Source organism: Electrona antarctica (genome assembly GCF_951216825.1).
Source record: "Electrona antarctica genome assembly, chromosome: 6".
NCBI lineage: Eukaryota > Metazoa > Chordata > Actinopteri > Myctophiformes > Myctophidae > Electrona > Electrona antarctica.
In genome coordinates this window covers 7827472-7850624 of record NC_136811.1, presented here as the reverse complement: position 1 = coordinate 7850624, position 23153 = coordinate 7827472, and the positions used below count along the sequence as shown (strand labels likewise).

Genomic DNA, 23153 nt, shown 5'->3' with positions numbered 1-23153 from the left:
TTTTCTCGTTTTTTTGGCATCCATTGTTAGGTATGCCCATATGATGACCACGGATATGGTCTAAAAGTGTGAAAAACGTATTTTTCATTTCACTACACCTTTAAGATAGCACTTTACGTAGCATTTTATACAGACTTATAGCATGTTACGTAGACAGTGCTAGAATTGCATTGTATGTAGTCATATCACAAGTATATATGAATAGTATAGTATAGTATGTATAGTTTCATTATATAGATATTCCACTGTTACGTTCTTAGCTTACGCATGTTTCATGATAACTACTTTTTATGTATGTGATGTATTACCATGCTTTTTGTTCTTGCTTAATGTAAGTCGCTCTGGATTAACCCATTTTGGGCGGGAACCCCTTTTTGGTGTTAGCATTATGTTATGCTTTAGCTATTGAAAAATAGCAGATCTACAAGCTCATAGCGCGCCACCGAGTGGCTACGAGCTTGTAGGTCTGCTATTTTTGAAAAATCGAAGAACGACTGACATAGAAACATAGCTTTTTCAGAAAACTGTCAGGATGTAGAAGACATTTTTAGAATCTGATCTCAGGTCAAAATGGGGTAAGAGCGTCTGCTAAATGCCTAAATTGTACTTTTCTCATGTCTTGTCCAGGTATGTTTTTTTGATGGACGGTACCTTGAAGATGCTCTGCAGGCCGTCAGGTGTGGGGTCTTTGGACAGAACGCTCTTCAGCAGCTCCTGCAGTGCAGCGAACGTGTCCCTGTATAACGCCTGGAGAGGAAGAGACAAGAGACGTTTGGCTCATTTCATTTGGTTTGTCTACATCAGGGTTCCCCAATACATTTTCCTCAAGGGCCATATTTAGACTAGGGAACCAGGCTGGGGGCCGAGTCCGCACGTGCAAATTAATTAAAAGATTTTCTCAACCAGTGGTCCGGGGACCACCAGTGGTCCTTGAGGGGGTGCCCAGTTTGACATGCATAGGCTACTGACCCCCATTTAATGCCATTTATATCTGGGACACCCCCCCAAAACAATTCTATTATTTTGTAATTCTTCCAGGGGCCACAAGGGGGCGCTCCGTGGGCCGCAAATGGCCCGCGGGCCACCTATTGGGGAACCCTGGTCTACATACTGGCTCCCACACACTGGGTCGGGACCACGCCCCCAGTAAGGCTATCCAACGGTGAAGCTGCCACTTCCTACTGGCCAAATGTGGAACTGCAGCACTTTCATGGAGGTGGACGGACGTTCATGACGTCATGTGTCAGCCCCGGACCAGTGTTGATTTCGTCGACTAAAACTAAGACAAAAAATGTTCGTCGACTACATTTTTTCACTGACTAAAACTAAATGGAAACTAAATAAAAACTAAAGGTGACTAAAACTAAGACTAAATATACCGACACTTTCGTCAACAAATAAAAACTAGACTAAAATGTTAGGAAGGGACTAGTGGACAAGAGAGCCAGTATAAGTCCATTTTACAATTAGTTGCATGCTGAAAGTAGACGATCTACAAGCCACGTTGTGGGCTTGTAGATCGTCTATTTTCAGCAAGTGAAAAAAGTAGTCGTTACGACGGCATCAAGGCCCGCCAAAATACATTTTGTTCAACTAAATCAACTGTAGATTTAGTCGACTACAATCTTGTGATATTTAGTCGACTAAAACTAGACTAACACTAAAACATTCCAGGTGACTAAAATGTGACTAAAACTAAATGGGGCTAACGCGCCGGTTCGGTCTCTATACTTTTATTACTCTATGGTCGGGACCCGTTTGTGGGGTCACTCACGGAAAAATTTTCATGGGTCCCGTTATTTTTTCCTAGATTTCCTAGATTATTATTTGACAAATTGAAAACATTTGTCAAAAAACATTTCTGTCTCTGCTTGGGGTACATTATTAACTCATCTGTATGCTTCTCTGGTGTGTGTGTGTGTGTGTGTGTGTGTGTGTGTGTGTGTGTGCGCACGCGTGCGTGCATGTGTGTGTGTGTGTGTGCGTGTCGTGTGTGTGTGTGTGTGTGTGTGTGTGTGTGTGTGTGTGTGTGTGTACCCGTGCGTCCTCACCTCCCTCTGCTTGGGGTCCATTATCTCCTCGTCTTTCACCTTCTCCGGTGTGTGTGTTTCCGGAGGCAGGGAGAACACGCTGTTCACACACACCTTCAGAAGGTCAAAGGTCTCGTTCTCGCTCAGCGGGGGGTCCAGGGGGCTGGAGCGGCCAAAGGTCAAGGGGTCAAACGTGGTGCATGGTGGGAGTGGTCTCAGGTTTGCCACAGCAGACGTTTGGTTGGATGTACACTTTTGATTTATTAAACCACAAGGTTCCCAGTTCGATCCCTGCGGACTCCCCCAGAGTTAGTGTTGAAGTAGCCTCGGAAACCCAGACGTTTTTATTTCCAGGGAGAAAAAAAAAAGTCTGGGTCCGAGTCCACTTCAATTCGGCATAGAGTAGCGCAAACATCTCTCAGGGGCAATTCACACTATGGTCCCGGGTTCGCACTCGGGACCACTTGGCTGATGTTGTGGTAGTGTGAATGATGCGCACCGTTCCCGGGAGCGGATCGCCCAAACGTCCCCGAGACCGCATGAGGGGCGGGTCTCTGGACTGTTGAAGTGTATTCTGATACGGATCGTTCCAATGTGAAGGCATACGTGCCGAAAGAAGGAAGTGGACTGTTTTTTTTAGAACGTGACATGATCTCTAGTCGACGAGCCAAGCGTCAACAAAAAAAACAACACAGACGCTGCACGACGCGTAACACCAGCGCATTTCTCAACGCCGCCCGTCTCCTGTTGAATCTGCGTATACGTGCAGCACCACAGTACGCACTGATCTTATTCTGCGGACTACACGTGGCTCTTTGCTTGGCATAGTTTCCAAAGTAAAACAAAATAATAATAATAATGCTAAAGTAGAATCCATAGCAAACTAATATCAAACACGACACTGGAGCACAGAACTGACTGACACAGTGAATAGCAGGCAGGCTGACAGTGAAGTAGTATAACGGCAAAGAGCCAAAGAGGCAATGCAGTGTGTCTGGATTTATTGGAGACAATGTCGCAGAGTTGATGGTCAGTGTCCGTGCGCACCAGCCATCAAGCACACCGCCATATGGAGGATCAAAGTGTGTTATGCAAGTGTACCCGGGTGCGCTGTTGAATCTCGGGCAATGTGAATCATGGCCATCGGGGACCAGGCAACCGTATTCGGAAACGGTTCCAATGAAACGGATTCAGCCCCTCTCAGTGTGAATTGCCTCTCACTCTCTGCTGATTTCTGATCGTCTGCACCTTTGTTAAATTGACACACACGCACACATGTACACACACACACTGATCTCTCTCTCTGTCTGTGTCGCTCTAAGTAATTAGTCTCATGTCGCGCAGCTGCGCATAGTTTCTCCCGGCGGATCCTGCCGGGAGCTGCCTATGCCATAAAAAGCATAGGTGAGTTCCAGGCTAGTGTTGAAGTGTCCTTGAGCAAGACGCGGAACCCCTAATTCACCTTTAGCTAAGCCCCGCCCTCTCCCACTTAGACACTCCCACTTGGACACTTTCCAGCCGGGCTCATTCATTCCGATGTAAATATAATGGATTTTACATATTAAAAATACTGGTTATTTTTTGGAAACAGACCTTCAAAATCTCTTCCAAATCCGTCAACAAGGCCTGCCATATGCACTGGAAAAATATGTGCGTGGCATTTCTTTTTTTAAAACAATGTTTTATCATATAGGAAAACTATTGGTGGAGAGGTTTGTCTAGCCCATGTTATGCTTATCCGTGATTCGACCATAGCAGTTTGGGGAGGGGCTTAGCTATAGGTCAATTGTTCCCGATGAGCAGGTTGGTGCATTGCATGGTTTCATCTGCCATCGGTGTATGAATGTAATAATAACCTACATTGTAAAGCACTGTGGATGCAGGCACTATATATTGACGCTTATATATTAACGGCAACCTTCCCCGTGTTTCTTCACTAGTCCGATCCAGAAGAACAGTTTGCCGGCCACTGCTACAGAGCTGACAATGAGCTTATATCTTCCCTTCTTCTTTGGAGTCCTGCCTCAAAGCAGACCAGAGGTAGAAAACTGTCGTTCCCTGATGTCATCGCTAGGGACACATGCATCAGTAAGCAGGAACTGGGGATGGCAATGAAGGACCAGAAAGTCCGGCGTGGCATTGTGAAATCCATGATCTCGACCACGGTCGAAAAATGATGATGATGATGATATATTAACGCTCACATTATTGACCACATGTATTTGACCATTCTGCCCACCTTCTCAAGCAGTGTGTTACAGGTAAGGATCAAGGTTATAATAGTTAACTAAAACTAACTAAAAAACGAAAACATTGTAGTTAACTGAAACTAAATAAAAACTAAAAATAAATTAAAGACGATAACTAAACTGAAACTGTATTGAGTGTTCACAAAACTAACTGAAATTATAGAAAAAATACCCTTAGTTATAGTTTTAGTTTTTATAGTTTTAGTCATAGTTTTTTAGTTTAAAAAACTAAAACTAAACTATAACTAAACTAAAACTAAACTAAAACTAAGCATTTCACCAAAATAAAAACTAAATAAAAACTAGCAAACCCGCTCTAAAAACTAACTAAAACTAACTGAATTAGAAGAAAAAAAAGCCAAAACTAACTAAAACTAAACTATAATGAAAAAACCAAAACTATTATAACCTTGGTAAGGATACATGAGGTTGGCACAGGCAGTCATCACTCGATGGCGTACAGGAGTCTTCATGGCGTCCGCTGGCTCTGCTTTGATAAAGTCCTGACGACCACACGACACGACAACTCTTTAGGATGACTTCTACTCACTCAATCCCTTTTCTTTTTGTTCAATGTTTATTTAAAGAATACTATGAACATACTGTATTTGTAATTAAATAAACTGGTGAATAAGGAGGTTTGACAAAAGATAACTATATTATAGAGCAGGGTTCCCCAATACATTTTCCTCAAGGGCCATATTTTGACTAGGGAACCAGGCTGGGGGCCGAGTCCGCACGCGCAAAAAATTGGGTTTTTTATTTTTTCATTAATGAATTAAAAGATTTTCTCAACCAGTGGTCCGGGGACCACCAGTGGTCCTTGAGGGGGTGCCCAGTTTGACATGCATAGGCTACTGACCCCCATTTAATGCCATTTATATCTGGGACACCCCCCCAAAACAAAAAACTTTTTTTTTAAAATTCTTCCAGGGGCCACAAGGGGCGCTCTTTGCGGCCCGCCTATTGGGGAACCCTGTTATAGAGGGTGTGCACATGCATAAAGTGAGTGCAAATCGAGTGGCAAAGTGAGTTTTAATGCAAAGGACTTTTCTGTTTGGATGTATGGGCTGTCAAGGCCAGAAAGCAGGGTATTTTTTAACACTCAGTAGGCGTTCCCACATAACTTCCAGGTATGATGATATCATGCGCATTGACGTTATAAATCTTATAACCATGGTTATAAGATTTATAATGGCGTGAGCTTGTAGATCGGCTATTTTCAGCAAGTGTAAAATCAGCCATTACGACGGCATCGAGGCCCGCCAAAACGACTGAACCGACTGCAGATTTAGTAGACTAAAATCTCACATTTGGTCGACTAAAAACTAGACTAACACTAGAGAACACTAAAACTTTACCAGCATGACAGACGTCAGCTCCTGTTTGCGAGAGAACACGTAGCCCTGTCTCTTCACGCATTCCTTGATGGCTCTGGCGATGAGCCCGACACTCTCAATCAAACTCAACTTCATGGTCAGGTCCTGTAGCACGGTACCAACACACACACACACGCACACGCACACGCACACGCACACACACACACACACGTGGACAGAACGTGACAGAAGAAACACGTGCGACAGATCCTTAGGCTGGTCGAGGCAGGGAAAAGTGAATCATGTAGAATTATGTTAATCAGGTTTTCCAAACTGAACAGGAATGCATAGTGTGTTACAGCAAACCCCCGTGTGCAACTGCAGCCATCTTTAAAACTGATGCAACTCTATATACAACAACGCAGCAACAGCACAAGCACAAACAACCATTCGCTACCGTTAAAAAACCAAATCAAGTCAGCTATAGCTTGGTCAGCAGCGCCGGATCAATCATTTTCATGGACACCGGGGCGGGCGGGCGGTGAGTTTGTACAGTAGTAGTACAGTAGGTTGATCCGACAGGTGAGGTGACAGGAGGCAGAGCATGTCTGAAGTCAAGAGGAGGTGTGTGACTGATTGGAAAGAGAAAGCAGATTGGTTCAACGGTAGAGTAGACGCCTGCAGTCTGAAGGCATATATTCATAGTCTGGATTTTCTGTGGTGGTGAGGTGACCACCGCTCCGGTGGTGAGGTGACCACCGCAACTACAACATGACGTCACTGAGCCGCGGTGAAGAGCAAACCACCGCTCTCTCCAGCCCTTCTCTCTGTTTTTACTCACCACCGCTCCACGGTATTACAGCTCCGGTGGTCACCTCACCACCGGAGCGGTGGTCACCTCACCACCGGAGCGGGGGTCACCTCACCACCGGAGCGGTGGTCACCTCACCACCGGAGCGGTGGTCACCTCACCACCGGAGCGGTGGTCACCTCACCACGGGAGCTGTGGTCACCTCACCACGGGAGCTGTGGTCACCTCACCACCGGAGCTGTGGTCACCTCACCACCGGAGCGGTGGTCACCTCACCACCGGAGCGGTGGTCACCTCACCACCGGAGCTGTGGTCACCTCACCACCGGAGCGGTGGTCACCTCACCACCGGAGCGGTGGTCACCTCACCACCGGAGCGGTGGTCACCTCACCACCGGAGCGGTGGTCACCTCACCACCGGAGCGGTGGTCACCTCACCACCGGAGCGGTGGTCACCTCACCACCGGAGCTGTGGTCACCTCACCACCGGAGCGGTGGTCACCTCACCACCGGAGCGGTGGTCACCTCACCACCGGAGCGGTGGTCACCTCACCACCGAAAATCCAGACTATGAATAGGCCTTGAGAGTAGACGGGTCAGACCTGGAGGCCTGCTCGTATAGCCAGGTGCCGTTGTAGCATTTAGCACAGTGGTTTTCAACTCAAGGGAAGCCACGACATCCCATAAATAGAGTTGAAACGAAAACACCAGAGTTGAAGTTTAGGGCTGCGACTATTTGATTATTAGAGATTATTAGAGATTATTCTATCAATTGCAATTTCTGTCGACTAACTGAGTATGAGCAAGTCATTTCTATTATATATAAATATTATATCAATGAATCAAAGAGAAAAAAAGTTTGTCTTTATAATCAATGAAATCAATCAGTCTGATAAACCACTTAAGTATGTTATACTTTGTTGTACAACAGCTAAGGTAACCTATCAAGGCTATCAATAAGATCACAACACTGTCAATAATCTATTGTCACTGATTTAGGACATTCTTTGCCTATATATTGACCAGGTATTCCAGGTTTAAAGAGGTTAACTTAATCAAATAAAATGTGCTAAAATCAATTACTATTGTTAAAATAGTTTGATTAAAATCGATTAGTCCAATCAACTGTCGTAACGCTACTGGAGTTGAGAACCACTAAGTTAGTGAAAGATTTACAAAAAGCCTCTTTTCCAACACCAACAATTGTGTTTGTTCAAAGAATAATCAAGTCAACTACTCAAGAGATTACTTGATCGTGTAGAGATTGGAGGTTGACTAGGGAAACAGAATTGACAGAAAACAAGGCAGATAATGCCAAGAGATGGTTGATGACATGCTCAGGGGTTATAATCCAGGAGCCCAGTGTTCTGACTGACAGAGAGAGAGCTGCAACGTGTCCTGATTAGAATAGAACCCATGACAACAGGAACAGGAAACAGCAGATCTGCCTCGGCCAGGATTTCACACATCACATTCAGTGAAGTCTTCCATAAATCTATACATATCACTTCGGAGGAACCTCTTTCACTCACATGCGACTCCCATAAGAACTCAAGAGTAATCTTGGTGAATTAATAATAATAGTCACTAAGAAATACATGGTTAAAAACAAGACTATATTATACTAATGTTGGGTTTCTATAAAAGGCCAACACTGATAGCCAACTATTCATGAACAATAATGTGCAATCGGTGAATATGAAAATGTTCCTCCCGACGTGAAATATATGTTTTTAAGGTTCAGACGGTGAGGACAAAGTTAATGTTAATGTCAAGCTGTAATTGTGAGTATTCCTCAAAGACAGACGAGTGGTGGAGAAAAGGTTTATAAGACAGACGTAGAAAACCAAGACACACAGAGAGAGAGAGAGATAGAGAGAATGGAGAATAGAAGAAGACAAGAAGCATTGACAGAAGGAGAGAGAGAGCGTAATTACGGTAGACACAGGGAAACAAAGCGAAGCGACTGACAGTCCCAGCTTTCCTGTGGTGAACGATACCTTGGTCTCTACTTTAATCCCCAGAACCTGTATGACAGAATAACAGGATGGTCAGTATAAACCTCAGCACACCACACGTCGCCACCCTTCCTTAATTAAATGAGACACATTATGCTCCACTTCCTGGCCTCTCGTGTTGAGAGCACGCAGGTTATGAGGGTTGGGTACAATGGAGAGTTCCGCTTCCTACTACTGATGCAGAGATGTTCCAATCACTGAAGAAGACCTATTAAGAGTAGGGCTGTGATTCCGGGCTGTGATTCCGATTCTTGGGGTCACGATTAGATTCAAAATCGATTTTTTCGATTCAACTCTATTCTCAATCCAAAAACGAGTTTTTATTTATTTCTAAAGCTTTTTTTTTCCAGATTCAAAACGATTGTCTATTCAAAATGATTCTCGATTCAATACTACAATACAATACAGCTGTGCTGATCTGAAGTGACTAGTACTGACTACAGTAACTTGAAAATGACTGAAGACATGATGTTTACTGTGATTAGGGTAAGCTTACATTTCATATCACAGACACCATGTAGTGAAAACTGTAACTGTAAGCAAAAAAAAAAAAAAAGAAACAATTTTTGGAAATGATGAATCGATTTTGAAATCGGTCATAACGGGAATCGCGATTCTAATTCGAATCGATTTTTTTTTACACCCCTAGTATCGAGTCCTGACGTCACTTCATTATCCCTGCCCTGGCTGGGTCACGGAAGTACGTATGTTTTTCTATTGAAAATACCATATGGTCATCTTAGCATCGTGTCAGCAGCGCATATGAGTAAAATCGGTGCGGGCTCAATTTTTTATTTTTGGAACACAGTTATTATGTGCTGCGATGCTATTGAGAACGTATGTGTCGTATGGTATTTTCAATGAAATAGCAGGGAGCTATTCATGTTGTATGACGAACAGCTAAAATATCAGATCTACAAATACACAAACGCATCGCGGTGCGGTGTGTTTGTGAGCTTGTAGCCGTGCTATTCTGCATTTGTTTCTGTGTATGCCCGCACAAAATAGGGACGCCAAGGTTCACGGCTTGTTGTGATTCTGTTCTGAGGTCAGCAAATCACCTTTAACCCATTCTGGACGGGAACCCCTTTTGGTGTTTTAACTAATCATTATGTTATACTTTAGCTATTGAAAAATAGCAGATCTACAAGCTCATAGCGCGCCACTCTGTGGCGCGCTATGAGCTTGTAGATCTGCTATTTTTGAAAAACCCGCGCAAATGCGGCACAAATCTTTTAATATATATCTTTCAGAAGACTTTTTTTTTTATTCAACGTCAGGCCTACACCTGACTGTATGGTTTGCAGCTTGTGACAATTAAAGAGGCGATTCCTGAAGGGACTACATTTTTGGGTGAACTACTATTCGTTATCTGAAGAATGTGTGGGGAAAGCTTTAACCTGCGATCCAACGATTAAGAGCTTAGATGAACCTCTCTCCTCCCCAGGTAATGAAGTGTAGCCCGGGAGATGCTGATGTTAAAGGGGGGTTGTTGTTGTTACACAAGGAATCTGGCAACGACGCCTGTTCAACTGACTGCAACGTTTATTAAACTTTTACATTTCGGTCGATTATTTCTCCCCTGCAAATCATACCAATTGGTATTGTTGTTTCGTCGTGGGAAACAATGATGAGTCACCTTTTCAGTTCCAGCAGAGAGCTCCAGACTTTCCTCTCCAGAGCAACGTTTGAGTCCGCCCCGGTGTTGTTTTTGGCAGCAAATTTTGATTTTAGTTTTAGGCATAGTCTCTTAAATAGTTAATTTAGTTTCAGTCACATTTTAGTCACCTGGAATGTTTTAGTGTTAGTCTAGTTTTAGTCGACTAAAGACTAAATCTACAGTTGATTTCGTCGACTAAAATGCATTTTGGCGGGCCTTGATGCCCTTTCAGCATGCAACCAAGTGTAAAATGACTTATACTGGATACTCTTGTCCACTAGTCCCTTCCTAACATTTTAGTCTAGTTTTTTATCTGTTGACGAAATTGTCAATATATTTAGTCTTAGGTTTTAGTCATATAGCTGAGTTTTTATTTAGTTTTCATCAGTGGAAAAAGGTAGTCGACGAAACATTTTTCGTCCTAGTTTTAGTCGACGAAAACAACACCGGTCTGCCCCAGGGTCTCCTCCCTGTGGGACGTGAAGCGAGGATCTCCCCTAGGGAAAGGCTCGGGAGCACCCTGGGCAAGACCTACGCTGAAAAGACTATCAGCGGAAGTTACGGGATTTTAGCGGAAGTATCGGCCCAAGGAAATGACGTTGATGCTTTACAAATCAGTTTACATTCTCCGCGAATGAAACAAGTGTTGTGATTGGTCGGGAAAATATCGTATCCGGGGGAAATACATCTGACGGATGTTCCGGAGGATACATCCGCCCGATAGCTTCTCTGCCTTACGTTGTGACCAGGCTCTTCTTTTCGCAGAAAAGTAAGCCTGGGACCGAGGCTAGCTCGGGAGGCATTCGTACTAGATGCCCGAACCACTAAGCTGGCTCTTTTTCAAGCGAAGAAGCAGCGGCTCTACTGCGAGTCTCTCTCACGTGACTGAACTTATCACCCCAATCTCTAAGGGAGATGCCAGCCACAGAAAACATATTTAGGGCTCTACTTACACATTTTGCCTGCGTTTCTCGTTCCACAAGAGTACGATCCTTACAAGTTTGCACCTTGTTGTAATGGCGACAAATCAGGCTTCCCAACAATATAAAATATAATACCAATTGGCTTTATTGAAGGGGAGAAATAATCAACCGAATTAACGTTTAAAGTTGAGTGAGTTTATCCCTGTACGTGTTCGTCATCATGTCAAATGTCGTGGGGCCACTAGTGGCAACCACAGAAGTATCAGCTGAACAGGAATCGTTTCCCAGTGAAATGATCCGGTTGAAAAGGAGTCATTTCCCGGGGAAAATACCAGCTGAAAACTATGATGTTTATGATCTAAACATCACCGTGAGCAGCTGAGAGGGGCTGAGAGGTTAGTTCATCTGAAACTTAACAGGAAATGTAAAATACGTGTAAGAACAGTACAACGTACAATAATGCATAGCAATACTTAATAAATAAATTAACACCTTGACTGATTTCACATAATTACTGTAATTATAAATCAGTCATCCTGTTTCAAAAATATTTGCCGCTGCGCCAAAGAATCACACTTGTGACACAAATAGATTTCTTTGACACAAATAGCTTTCTTTCGCAAAACAAATGAATGTTTTAGCATAGACTCCGTCTCAAACTAAGGGCCGATTCATACTCCCTATTTTAGAGCCGAATAAAAGTCGGTTCGGCTCTGTAGAGCCTACAATGTGACGTCATTTGAGGTTCGGGGGGGCGGGTACCGTCCTAAAGTCTGCTCTTCTGTGCTACTGAAAATTTCTGACGAGCCGAAATCATTTCGGCACTACAGCGCCGAAACAGCGGTAAAATAGGAGTATGAATCGGCCCTAACACACCATTGATAAAATCCATTGTTGAATGTCAGTAAGATTATCTTCGTACAGTGTTAATTGAACTGAGCGTAATGGTGTTACCTTGGTGTTGAAATGTGTACTGATGCAGAGTATTATTGCGTTAAGGAAGAGAATACATTCTGACACTGACGAAGGCCCAAAACACGTTTGTCTGATTTGACAGCTGCTGCCAATCTTCATCATCATTATTAAACGAGACTCTTACTACTACTGAGACTGCGGTTTTTATTCTCTTCCTATACGTTTTTCTTTGAATCTGCACCCAGCACACGCCTGAACCCTTAAACCATTTTGGCGGGAACCCCTTTTGGTGTTTTAAGCATTATGTTATAATTTAGCTATTGAAAAATAGCAGATCTGGTCTGCTATTTTTTGAAAAATCTTGAAAACGTTTTTAACTCAAATCTTTGCTTCTGGGGGGGTCCCTGGAAAAACATATTTTCAAATGGGGGTCGGCAGCCTATTACATATATTTTTGGGGGTCCTTGACATTAAAGACTGTCTGAGTTGAGCGTGACGTGAAGTGCATTGTGTTCATGGAGGTTTACCTTGGTGTTGAAGTGCTTGCTGATGCAGCGCAGGATGTCGTGCTCAACGCGGCTCACTATCTGGTCCTGGGGAGCGTTGAGAGCCACCTGGCCGTAGCACAGGATCAACGTGCTCTTCACCTTCTCAACCTCCACGTCGTTGCGCTCCTGGAGGACGGACACACACACACACACACACAGCATTGTCCTCAAATGATACACACGGCGGCACGGCGTGCTAGCCTCAGCATTAGTCCTCGCAGTGGCCAGACGCGAATCTGCCGGTGGCAAAAATGTGTACTCAAATATTGCCTTCGGCAGATTACATATGAGTCTGGCCAATAAGCAGTTCAGTTCAGTTTTATTTTCGGAATGGTGGACATACAGTTCATACATAACAATATGTAAATGGAAACATCATTTCAATTTATTTTTTCCTACTAGGCTTGTCGGGCCCTACCCCTGGAGGCCATTTGCATATTTAGGTGCACATGTGTTGTAGACTGTAGTCTACAACAGTGTTTGAAGTGTACAGACTGTAGTTTGAAGTGTACTGACTGTAGTTTGAAGTGTACTGACTGTAGTTTGAAGTGTACTGACTGTAGTTTGAAGTGTACTGACTGTAGTTTGATGTGTACTGACTGTAGTTTAAAGTGTACTGACTGTAGTTTGAAGTGTACTGACTGTAGTTTGAAGTGTACTGAGTGTAGTTTGAAGTGTACTGACTGTAGTTTGAAGTGTACTGACTGTAGTTTGAAGTGTACTGACTGTAGTTTGACGTGTAATGACTGTAGTTTGAAGTGTAATGACTGTAGTTTGATGTGTACTGACTGTAGTTTGACGTGTAATGACTGTAGTTTGATGTGTACTGACTGTAGTTTGAAGTGTAATGACTGTAGTTTGAAGTGTAATGACTGTAGTTTGATGTGTACTGACTGTAGTTTGAAGTGTACCAACTGTAGTTTGAAGTGTAATGACTGTAGTTTGAAGTGTAATGACTGTAGTTTGATGTGTACTGACTGTAGTTTGAAGTGTACAGACTGTAGTTTGAAGTGTAATGACTGTAGTTTGAAGTGTACTGACTGTAGTTTGATGTGTACTGACTGTAGTTTGAAGTGTAATGACTGTAGTTTGAAGTGTAATGACTGTAGTTTGAAGTGTAATGACTGTAGTTTGACGTGTACTGACTGTAGTTTGACGTGTACCGACTGTAGTTTGAAGTGTAATGACTGTAGTTTGAAGTGTAATGACTGTAGTTTGAAGTGTAATAACTGTAGTTTGACGTGTACGGACTGTAGTTTGACGTGTACGGACTGTAGTTTGACGTGTACGGACTGTAGTTTGAAGTGTAATGACTGTAGTTTGAAGTGTAATGACTGTAGTTTGAAGTGTAATGACTGTAGTTTAAAGTGTAATGACTGTAGTTTGAAGTGTAATGACTGTAGTTTGAAGTGTACGTACTGTAGTTTTTTGTACCTTGAGCAGGCTGAAAATTCCTTGAGACTTCTTTAAGGCGTCTGATTTGCCGAACTCGTCCAATTTGGCCAGAGTTCCCTCCAAGTGGCTGTTGGCACACAACCCGATGCCCATGGCCACACCCTGTAGAACACACACACACAAAGATTAAACAACCCATACAGGGAAAAATGCACGCACGCGCACACAGTACTGTACATGCGCACACACAATTCCAGTATGCGTGACTAATTGTGACCAAATTTGACTGAGGGACTGCCATTGGATTTTTTAGAATTTTAATTTCACAGCAGAGAATCATAGCTTCACATTGACATATTGGTTGTTCAGTTTGACCCACCAGTTTTGGAGATATGGCTTATAGAGTAATGTCTTGCAGAAAACAGCGAGTTGAGAAAACAGGCTTGATTTCAGGTTCAATTCTGTGGACTCTAGCATTTAGCTACACTTATTTCAGACATGCTCTAGTATGTGAAGAGTCTGCCTGTGCTATTAACTCATTTTGAAAAAGAAAAATACGTTTTTCTCCTCTGGTGAAAAGCTGTAATTTGCGCGATGGCAGGCTCAGTCAAATCTGGTCACATATTATTTAATACAAATTTGAAAACAAAAACAACTACTATCGGACGGACGGACCTCTCTCTCGATGGCGTCGTTGTGTCGAGCAGTGAGGAGAATCTCCTGCAGTTGTTTCTTCACCAGTTCTTTGTTGTAACATTGCTGGAGTGTCACTCCTATGCAGCGATACAGGAAGCTCTGAACAGGGACAAACAATGAGAACCTTAACGCCTATATTATCCTGAGACCATTAGGGTTTTATGGAAGGCGCTTCTTAACACGTATTCTATGCTAGTTTGACCCGTTCTTAACCCATTTTGGACTGACGTCGAAATTTAAAAAAATGTCTTCTAAATCCTGACAGATTTTCTGTATCAGTGGTGCTCAAGATTTCATGTCAAGGACCCCACAAATATATATGTAATTGGCCGCCGACCCCCTATCTGAAAATATGTTATTCCAGGAACGCCCCAAAAGCAATGATTTGAGTTAACCCATTTATGCCTGACCTCGAAATTTAAAAAAAATCTTCTAAATCCTCCAGTTTTCTGAAATAAATATTTTCACGATTTTTCAAAAATAGCAGACCTACAAGCTCGGCGCGCTATGAGCTTGTAGGTCTGCTATTTTTCAATAGCTAAATTATAACATAATGTTTAAAACACCAAAAGGGGTTCCCGCCCCAAAATGGGATATACTATATACGTTCTTGTATAATCTTATTTAAAAAAAATGACAGAAGTCACAACTTCCAAGGCGTGAGCTCTCACCTTCTCTTCCAGAAAGTGGTTGTAGGTGGACAGGTAGCGTATGGCCTCGGTGGATAACTGACCCACCCACTTATCGTCGTCGATGGTTGCCACGGTTTTGGACAGGAACTGGAGCCAATCAGATCACAGACAGACAGAAAGGGACACGTCAATCGAATCGAATCACTCCGCATCCATGCCAACACGTGCAAATGTGTCTGAAGCCTTAATAGTCCGGAGGCTTAGTGAAAGGATAGTGCAATTGCGGATAAAAGCGTAATTTTTTGCATGATGGTTCGTTAGGGTCAGTTATTGCATTTTAGCCTAGGAGCCCTTGTCAAATATCTATTTTAAATATCAAATTGCAAGACATTATTATCAATGCAATATGTGAAATATGTGAAAATCCGCCTAGTATTTTTCAGACTATATACACCATAAAATGATCAGATTATTTCCAAATGTGATAAAGTTGACTTATTTTGACATTATTAAAGTCACAGAACATGAAATATCATCAATAACACCTTTATTGCAATGAAGAATACATACAAATGAACTATAACTCGACCGGCCATCGGACGGTCTCGCGCCACACCATCCAGGTGGCCAGTTGTCCGGGTGGCCACTTGTGCAGGGTGCCCACTTGTTCAGTCAGACTACATTTTGGGTGCGGTACTGAACCACTACTGTAGCATACTGTACTGTACCATACTGTACCGTACTGTACCGTACTGTACTGTACCAGACTGCACTGTACTGTACTGCACCATACTGTACTGTACTGCAATGTACCATACTGTATGTTACTGTACCATACTGTATGTTACTGTACCGTACTGTACCAGACTGTACGTTATGTTACCGTACCATACTGTACTGTACCATACCGTGCTGCTGTGTGTGCGCGTGTGCGTGTGTGTGTGTGTGAAGTGAAAAGGGGAGGGGTCGGTGAATGTGGAAATTGTGATATAATTTGCGTCACAGCAAAATGTTGCACAATAACAGTATGGCACACGAAAGCAATATTTGTACAATACATATGACAGGTGAGCGGAGGCAATGTAGTGCAGATGGATTCCTGTGGCATGTAGAATTTGTTTGTGCTTCTTCTGTCGTATATGTCCTTAGACCTTCAGCTCCATTGCAGCAAGCCAGTCCAGTGTGTCATTGTCTAGGTCAATTAAGCCTTGATCACTATTTGGTGGCCGGTATGTGGGGCAGCTGGTCAGCACGTGTTCCATAGTCTGTAATGGATCCCCATTACAGACTATGGCCCAGACTATAGCCCAGACTATGGCCCAGACTATACACACAGGCCCAGTTCCTGGGCCTGTGTGGCAAAGGGCCGCCGGGACTTGAGATGCGTACGCTGTGGTGTCTCCGTGACGACCTTGTGGAGGAGGTGAGATTTGCTCAACTGTGCCTTCCGAGTGAGGGCCAGTGTGGCTGCTTCTCGCCTGACCTCTGCTGGGGCGATTCCAGGCTGAGGCACAGTATTAAGCGGCAGGGAAAACTAGGGCCTCGGTGGAGATGCGCAGTGTCTTTGTGGTGACTCCCCACGTGGTGCCAGCTAGATGCTGTATCAGTGCGGCACGGGCTTTCCCTTAACACTGTCCAGGTGTTGTTTAAAGGACAGTGTTCTGTCGAGCTTCACTCCATGTATGTCGGTGAGGACTGGGACTGTAGCCGGGCACCGTCGACCATGAGGTTGATTTGGCGAGTTGCTTCCCTTTTGTAGAGGTGGAACATTGTTGCTACAGTCTTCTCAACACTGAGCTTGAGGCGGCAGTCCTTCAGGTATGAAGAAAGGGTGTTCATGTCCTCCGAGAGGCTTTCCCCTATACTGCTTCCCAGGATGGCTTGCTGAGCAGAATTGCCAAGTTTTGTAGGAGAAGCCGGACGGATAAATATATTGGTCACAATTGCATTTGCAAAGTGGGGAACAGTCCAAATTTGTATTACTGCATTTTCAGGTACTACACTACAGTCACCTTTACAGGTGCATCTGATCAGCTCTCTGCAAGCTCTGGAAACCTCTGGAATGGTCAGCCAAATTGGCACCAATGACCCTTCTTCCTTAACCCACCCATAGTTCTGTGGAGAAGGAATCACTCGGTGGCTTCGTGTGCTGGTGGCCCAGATGCCCGCTTGGTAGACTGCAATAGCCTAGGGGAACCCAAATCTCGAGCCCTGCCTATGTTTCACGCATATTCCGGTTGTGACACAACATATGCCTTAATAGCCGGGGAGCCAGTCACCCAAAATTTGAGAGGACCTGTGATGTCATAACATACTTTTTATTTGTGTTTTTTTTCTATTCATTTGGTCAGAGCAGACCTCTCATTCTGTGTTCCATAATGACCAAGTTAATAGAAAAAACACAAATAAAAAGTATGTCATGACATCACAGGTTCATCTCTATTCCCGCTCCCCGGCTATTAATGGAAAGGGTAAGAAGTCAGCTTGGCGGACCTGGCAAGCCTATGATGCTGCCTGCGACAGAAACATTCGTCAATCTGGCAAAGCATCCCTTCCAGTAACTAGATGTTGACTGCCAGCACTTCCGGGAGCTTGAAAGACTGACAGTAATTTTGTACGACAAATCCAGTCCTTTGAGCTCCATCAACGAAAAAAGAAAATAACTCTTCTGTGAACAAAATCGAACGATAGAGAAATGACCTCCCACCCAGGGTGCACTCACATGTGAAACGGGCAGTCTACCAAGCAGGCATCTGGGCCACCAGCACACAAAGCCATCAAATGATTCCTTCTCCACAAAACTATGGGCCAAGGAAGAAGGGTCATGGGTGCTAGTTTACTGACCATTCCAAAGGTTTCCAGAGCTTGCAGAGAGCTGATCAGATGCACCTGTAAAGGTGATGTATACCTGCCAATGCAGCAATGCAAATTTTGACTGTTCCCCACTTTGCAAATGCAATTGTGACAGCTAGGCAGGATGTGCACAGCTCTATAACATGTTTCGCACTATGATGCATATTCTTCATTGCAATAAAGGTGTTATTGATGATATTTCATGTTCTGTGACTTTAATAATGTCAAAATAAGTCAACTTTATCACATTTGGAAGTAATCTGATCATTTTATGATGTATATAGTCTGAAAAATACTAGGCGGATTTTCACATATTTCACATATTTCATTGATATTGATAGTCTTGCAATTTGATATTTAAAATAGATATTTGACAAGGGCTCCTAGGCTAAAATCCTTTAGCATGACATAAAGAAGCCTCATACAAAATGTGGCGCTTTTATCCGCAAGTGCACTATTCTCCTAAAAAAGTGCACTAAGCCTCTGGACTATAAAACACTCCACTCCACACATTCTTACACACAGAAGGGTCAAAGTGGACTGTGGTAAACATGGTAGGGCATTCACTTCGTCATGTTGACTAGTTGCCTAGTTTACTAGTCGACTAGTTGTTTAACCACCTATTATGTTAAAAAGAAAACACAAAAAACATTTTTTTTTATAAATATTTGTACATTTAAAAACTGTGTACATTGGTGACTATAACTATAATCTACCTGATCTTGAGGCCTACAAAAATGGGGGAAAAAAATAAAAAATAAAAAAAATATTTTAGTCAACAAGTACCAACAAGGTTGACTAGTGGATTTACTAGTCGACTAGTAAACTAGTCGACTAGTTGCTTAATGCCCTAAAACATGGTCTACTTTATAGGCAACTGTAAAAAGTTGGTATTTATAGATCCGTGTTATAGTTACTAAAGAACACTGATTACTTTCTCTCTTTCTTCGACAAAATATACAGAGTCAGTCAGTTAAACATACAGACCTTTAGTAGTTTGTCGTGCCAGAGTTTCTTATCCAGACTCTCTGCAGTCGACTCTGTGAAAGAAAACAACGTCATATTAATAACCAAACAATACAACCTTTTTTGGTAGACCACCTTTCATGTGACTTATAACTTGAATTTCTACAATAAAGACATCTTGTACGTTGTTTGTATGTCTCTAAATGTTTTGATGAATTGAACAAGGTGGACACTCTTGTAAACAAGTGTAATGCTTAATTGGGTCGTCCACTCACAGTTAACAGTCTTTTGTATTGAGTTGTGCTTGAAATGTACTGTAATTCTGCAAACTGTTAATAAATACTTCAATCAATCAATCAATCTATCCGAGAATCAGAATCACAGACGTCCAATCAGTCAAGTCTAAAGTTTAAGAACCACTCACAAAACAGCACAAACTGAGTATGGTATGTTTAAATCCAACAGTGTGTATGTGTGTGCGTGCGTGCTCCTGCATGTGCGTAGTTTGCATACCCTCCAGAGTTGCCACAGTGAGGGGATCTCTCTCTCTCCCAGAGGAGCGGTGTGTGTGTGTGTGTGTGTGTGCGTGCGTGTGTGTGTGTTTGTACCCTCAAGCGTGGCCAGCAGTGAGGGGATCTCTCTCTTCCAGAGGAGCTCTCTCTCTCTGTGTGTGTGTGTGTGTGTGCGTGCGTGCGTGTGTGTGTACCCTCCAGCGTGGCCAGCAATGAGGGGATCTCCTTCTCCCAGAGGAGCTCTGTGTGTGTGTGCGCGCGCGTACCCTCCAGCGTGGCCAGCAGTGAGGGGATCTCCATCTCCCAGAGGAGCTCTGTCTTGGGGTGGATGTTGGTGATCAGGACGTTGAGGAGAGACAGAGACGGAGCACCGTGTCCTCTGCTGTGGAACGGAAACGCTGCGTTTACCTGACACACACACACACACACACACACTTCAGTGTTACTGCTACTGTGTCGCTATTCACGCAAAGTATGTATACGTGCGATACGCACTGCGAGTAGGGCAACACGCCGAGCAACACACCGAGAGGGGCAACAAAATGTGCCCAAAAGTAACAATCTGCTCTGCGGCTCCGCCGTGTAATAATAACGTCACAAACGGCGTAAGTAGCCGATCTGCATGAGATAACGCAGCACTGACAGGAGGGTGGGGGGGCAGCACAAATAATATGCGAGCAGGGCAACAAAATCATCAGCAACGTCCCTGAGTAGCACAGTGGTTCTCAACAGTGTTGATTTCGTCGACTACCTTTTTCCACTGAAAGAAACAGTCATTACGACGGCATCAAGGCCCGCCAAAATACATTTTGTTCGACTAAATCAACTGTAGATTTAGTCGACTAAAATATTATATTTAGTCGACCAAAACTAGACTAACACTAAAACATTCCAGGTGACTAAAATGTGACTAAAACTAAATTAAAACTATTCAAGAGACTGTGACTAAAACTAAAATCTGCTGCCAAAAACAACACTGGTTCTCAACCGTTTCTGGATGAGCCTGACGGCTGTAGTGATGTAGTGTGTAACAGGTTGTGTAGTGATGTAGTGTGTAACGGGTTGTGTAGTGATGTAGTGTGTAACAGGCTGTGTAGTGAGGCAGTGTGTAACAGGTTGTGTAGTGATGTAGTGTGTAACAGGTTGTGTAGTGATGTAGTGTGTAACGGGTTGTGTAGTGATGTAGTGTGTAACAGGTTGTGTAGTGATGTAGTGTGTAACGGGTTGTGTAGTGATGTAGTGTGTAACGGGTTGTGTAGTGATGTAGTGTGTAACAGATTGTGTAGTGATGTAGTGTGTAACAGGTTGTGTAGTGATGTAGTGTGTAACAGGTTGTGTAGTGATGTAGTGTGTAACAGATTGTGTAGTGATGTAGTGTGTAACAGGTTGTGTAGTGATGTAGTGTGTAACAGGTTGTGTAGTGATGTAGTGTGTAACAGGTTGTGTAGTGATGTAGTGTGTAACAGGTTGTGTAGTGATGTAGTGTGTAACAGGTTGTGTAGTGATGTAGTGTGTAACGGGTTGTGTAGTGATGTAGTGTGTAACAGGTTGTGTAGTGATGTAGTGTGTAACAGGTTGTGTAGTGACGCAGTGTGTAACAGGTTGTGTAGTGATGTAGTGTGTAACAGGTTGTGTAGTGATGTAGTGTGTAACAGGTTGTGTAGTGATGTAGTGTGTAACAGGTTGTGTAGTGATGTAGTGTGTAACAGGTTGTGTAGTGATGTAGTGTGTAACGGGTTGTGTAGTGATGTAGTGTGTAACAGGTTGTGTAGTGATGTAGTGTGTAACAGGTTGTGTAGTGACGCAGTGTGTAACAGGTTGTGTAGTGATGTAGTGTGTAACAGGTTGTGTAGTGATGTAGTGTGTAACAGGTTGTGTAGTGATGTAGTGTGTAACAGGTTGTGTAGTGATGTAGTGTGTAACAGGTTGTGTAGTGATGTAGTGTGTAACAGGTTGTGTAGTGATGTAGTGTGTAACAGGTTGTGTAGTGATGTAGTGTGTAACAGGTTGTGTAGTGGTGTAGTGTGTAACAGGTTGTGTAGTGGTGTAGTGTGTAACAGGTTGTGTAGTGATGTAGTGTGTAACAGGTTGTGTAGTGGTGTAGTGTGTAACAGGTTGTGTAGTGATGTAGTGTGTAACAGGTTGTGTAGTGACGCAGTGTGTAACAGATTGTGTAGTGATGTAGTGTGTAACAGGTTGTGTAGTGATGTAGTGTGTAACAGGGTGTGTAGTGATGTAGTGTGTAACAGGTTGTGTAGTGATGTAGTGTGTAACAGGTTGTGTAGTGATGTAGTGTGTAACAGGTTGTGTAGTAATGTAGTGTGTAACAGGTTGTGTAGTGATGTAGTGTGTAACAGGTTGTGTAGTGGTGTAGTGTGTAACAGGTTGTGTAGTGATGTAGTGTGTAACAGGTTGTGTAGTGATGTAGTGTGTAACAGGTTGTGTAGTGATGTAGTGTGTAACAGGGTGTGTAGTGATGTAGTGTGTAACAGGTTGTGTAGTGATGTAGTGTGTAACAGGTTGTGTAGTGATGTAGTGTGTAACAGGTTGTGTAGTGATGTAGTGTGTAACAGGTTGTGTAGTGATGTAGTGTGTAACAGGTTGTGTAGTGATGTAGTGTGTAACAGGTTGTGTAGTGATGTAGTGTGTAACAGGTTGTGTAGTGATGTAGTGTGTAACAGGTTGTGTAGTGATGTAGTGTGTAACAGGTTGTGTAGTGATGTAGTGTGTAACGGGTTGTGTAGTGATGTAGTGTGTAACAGATTGTGTAGTGATGTAGTGTGTAACAGGTTGTGTAGTAATGTAGTGTGTAACAGGTTGTGTAGTGATGTAGTGTGTAACAGATTGTGTAGTGATGCAGTGTGTAACGGGTTGTGTAGTGATGTAGTGTGTAACAGGTTGTGTAGTGATGTAGTGTGTAACAGGTTGTGTAGTAATGTAGTATGTAACAGATTGTGTAGTGATGTAGTGTGTAACAGGTTGTGTAGTGGTGTAGTGTGTAACAGGTTGTGTAGTGATGTAGTGTGTAACAGGTTGTGTAGTGATGTAGTGTGTAACAGGTTGTGTAGTGATGTAGTGTGTAACAGGTTGTGTAGTGATGTAGTGTGTAACAGATTGTGTAGTGATGTAGTATGTAACAGATTGTGTAGTGATGTAGTGTGTAACAGGTTGTGTAGTAATGTAGTATGTAACAGATTGTGTAGTGATGTAGTGTGTAACAGGTTGTGTAGTGATGTAGTGTGTAACGGGTTGTGTAGTGATGTAGTGTGTAACAGGTTGTGTAGTGATGTAGTGTGTAACAGGTTGTGTAGTGATGTAGTGTGTAACAGGTTGTGTAGTGATGTAGTGTGTAACAGGTTGTGTAGTAATGTAGTATGTAACAGATTGTGTAGTGATGTAGTGTGTAACAGGTTGTGTAGTGGTGTAGTGTGTAACAGGTTGTGTAGTGATGTAGTGTGTAACAGATTGTGTAGTGATGTAGTGTGTAACAGGTTGTGTAGTGATGCAGTGTGTAACAGGTTGTGTAGTGATGTAGTGTGTAACAGGTTGTGTAGTGATGTAGTGTGTAACAGGTTGTGTAGTGATGCAGTGTGTAACAGGTTGTGTAGTGATGTAGTGTGTAACAGG

At 43.2% G+C, this 23153-nt stretch overlaps 1 protein-coding gene across 9 annotated transcripts in view; it reads right to left on the bottom strand.

The window, feature by feature from the left end:
* The window catches only part of mroh1 (maestro heat-like repeat family member 1), a 102142-nt gene that overhangs the window by 35374 nt on the left and 43615 nt on the right, over window positions 1-23153 (bottom strand). For 2 of the 9 annotated variants that reach the window (XR_013790151.1, XM_079502773.1), the window contains exons 18-28: window positions 19721-19934; window positions 19036-19088; window positions 15235-15342; window positions 14543-14662; window positions 13892-14029; window positions 12452-12598; window positions 8346-8435; window positions 5641-5763; window positions 4703-4782; window positions 2052-2193; window positions 652-747 (exon numbers count right to left, since the gene is read on the bottom strand). Coding sequence is in view for 8 of the 9 variants with exons in the window: in XM_079502773.1 (XP_079358899.1) it covers window positions 652-747; window positions 2052-2193; window positions 4703-4782; window positions 5641-5763; window positions 8346-8435; window positions 12452-12598; window positions 13892-14029; window positions 14543-14662; window positions 15235-15342; window positions 19036-19088; window positions 19721-19934 (1311 nt within the window). In the remaining variant the exon portion in view is untranslated. The remainder of the gene's footprint in view (window positions 1-651; window positions 748-2051; window positions 2194-4702; window positions 4783-5640; window positions 5764-8345; window positions 8436-12451; window positions 12599-13891; window positions 14030-14542; window positions 14663-15234; window positions 15343-19035; window positions 19089-19720; window positions 19935-23153) is intronic. The other 7 variants (XM_079502775.1, XM_079502774.1, XM_079502777.1 and 4 more) reach the window with 7 other exon arrangements.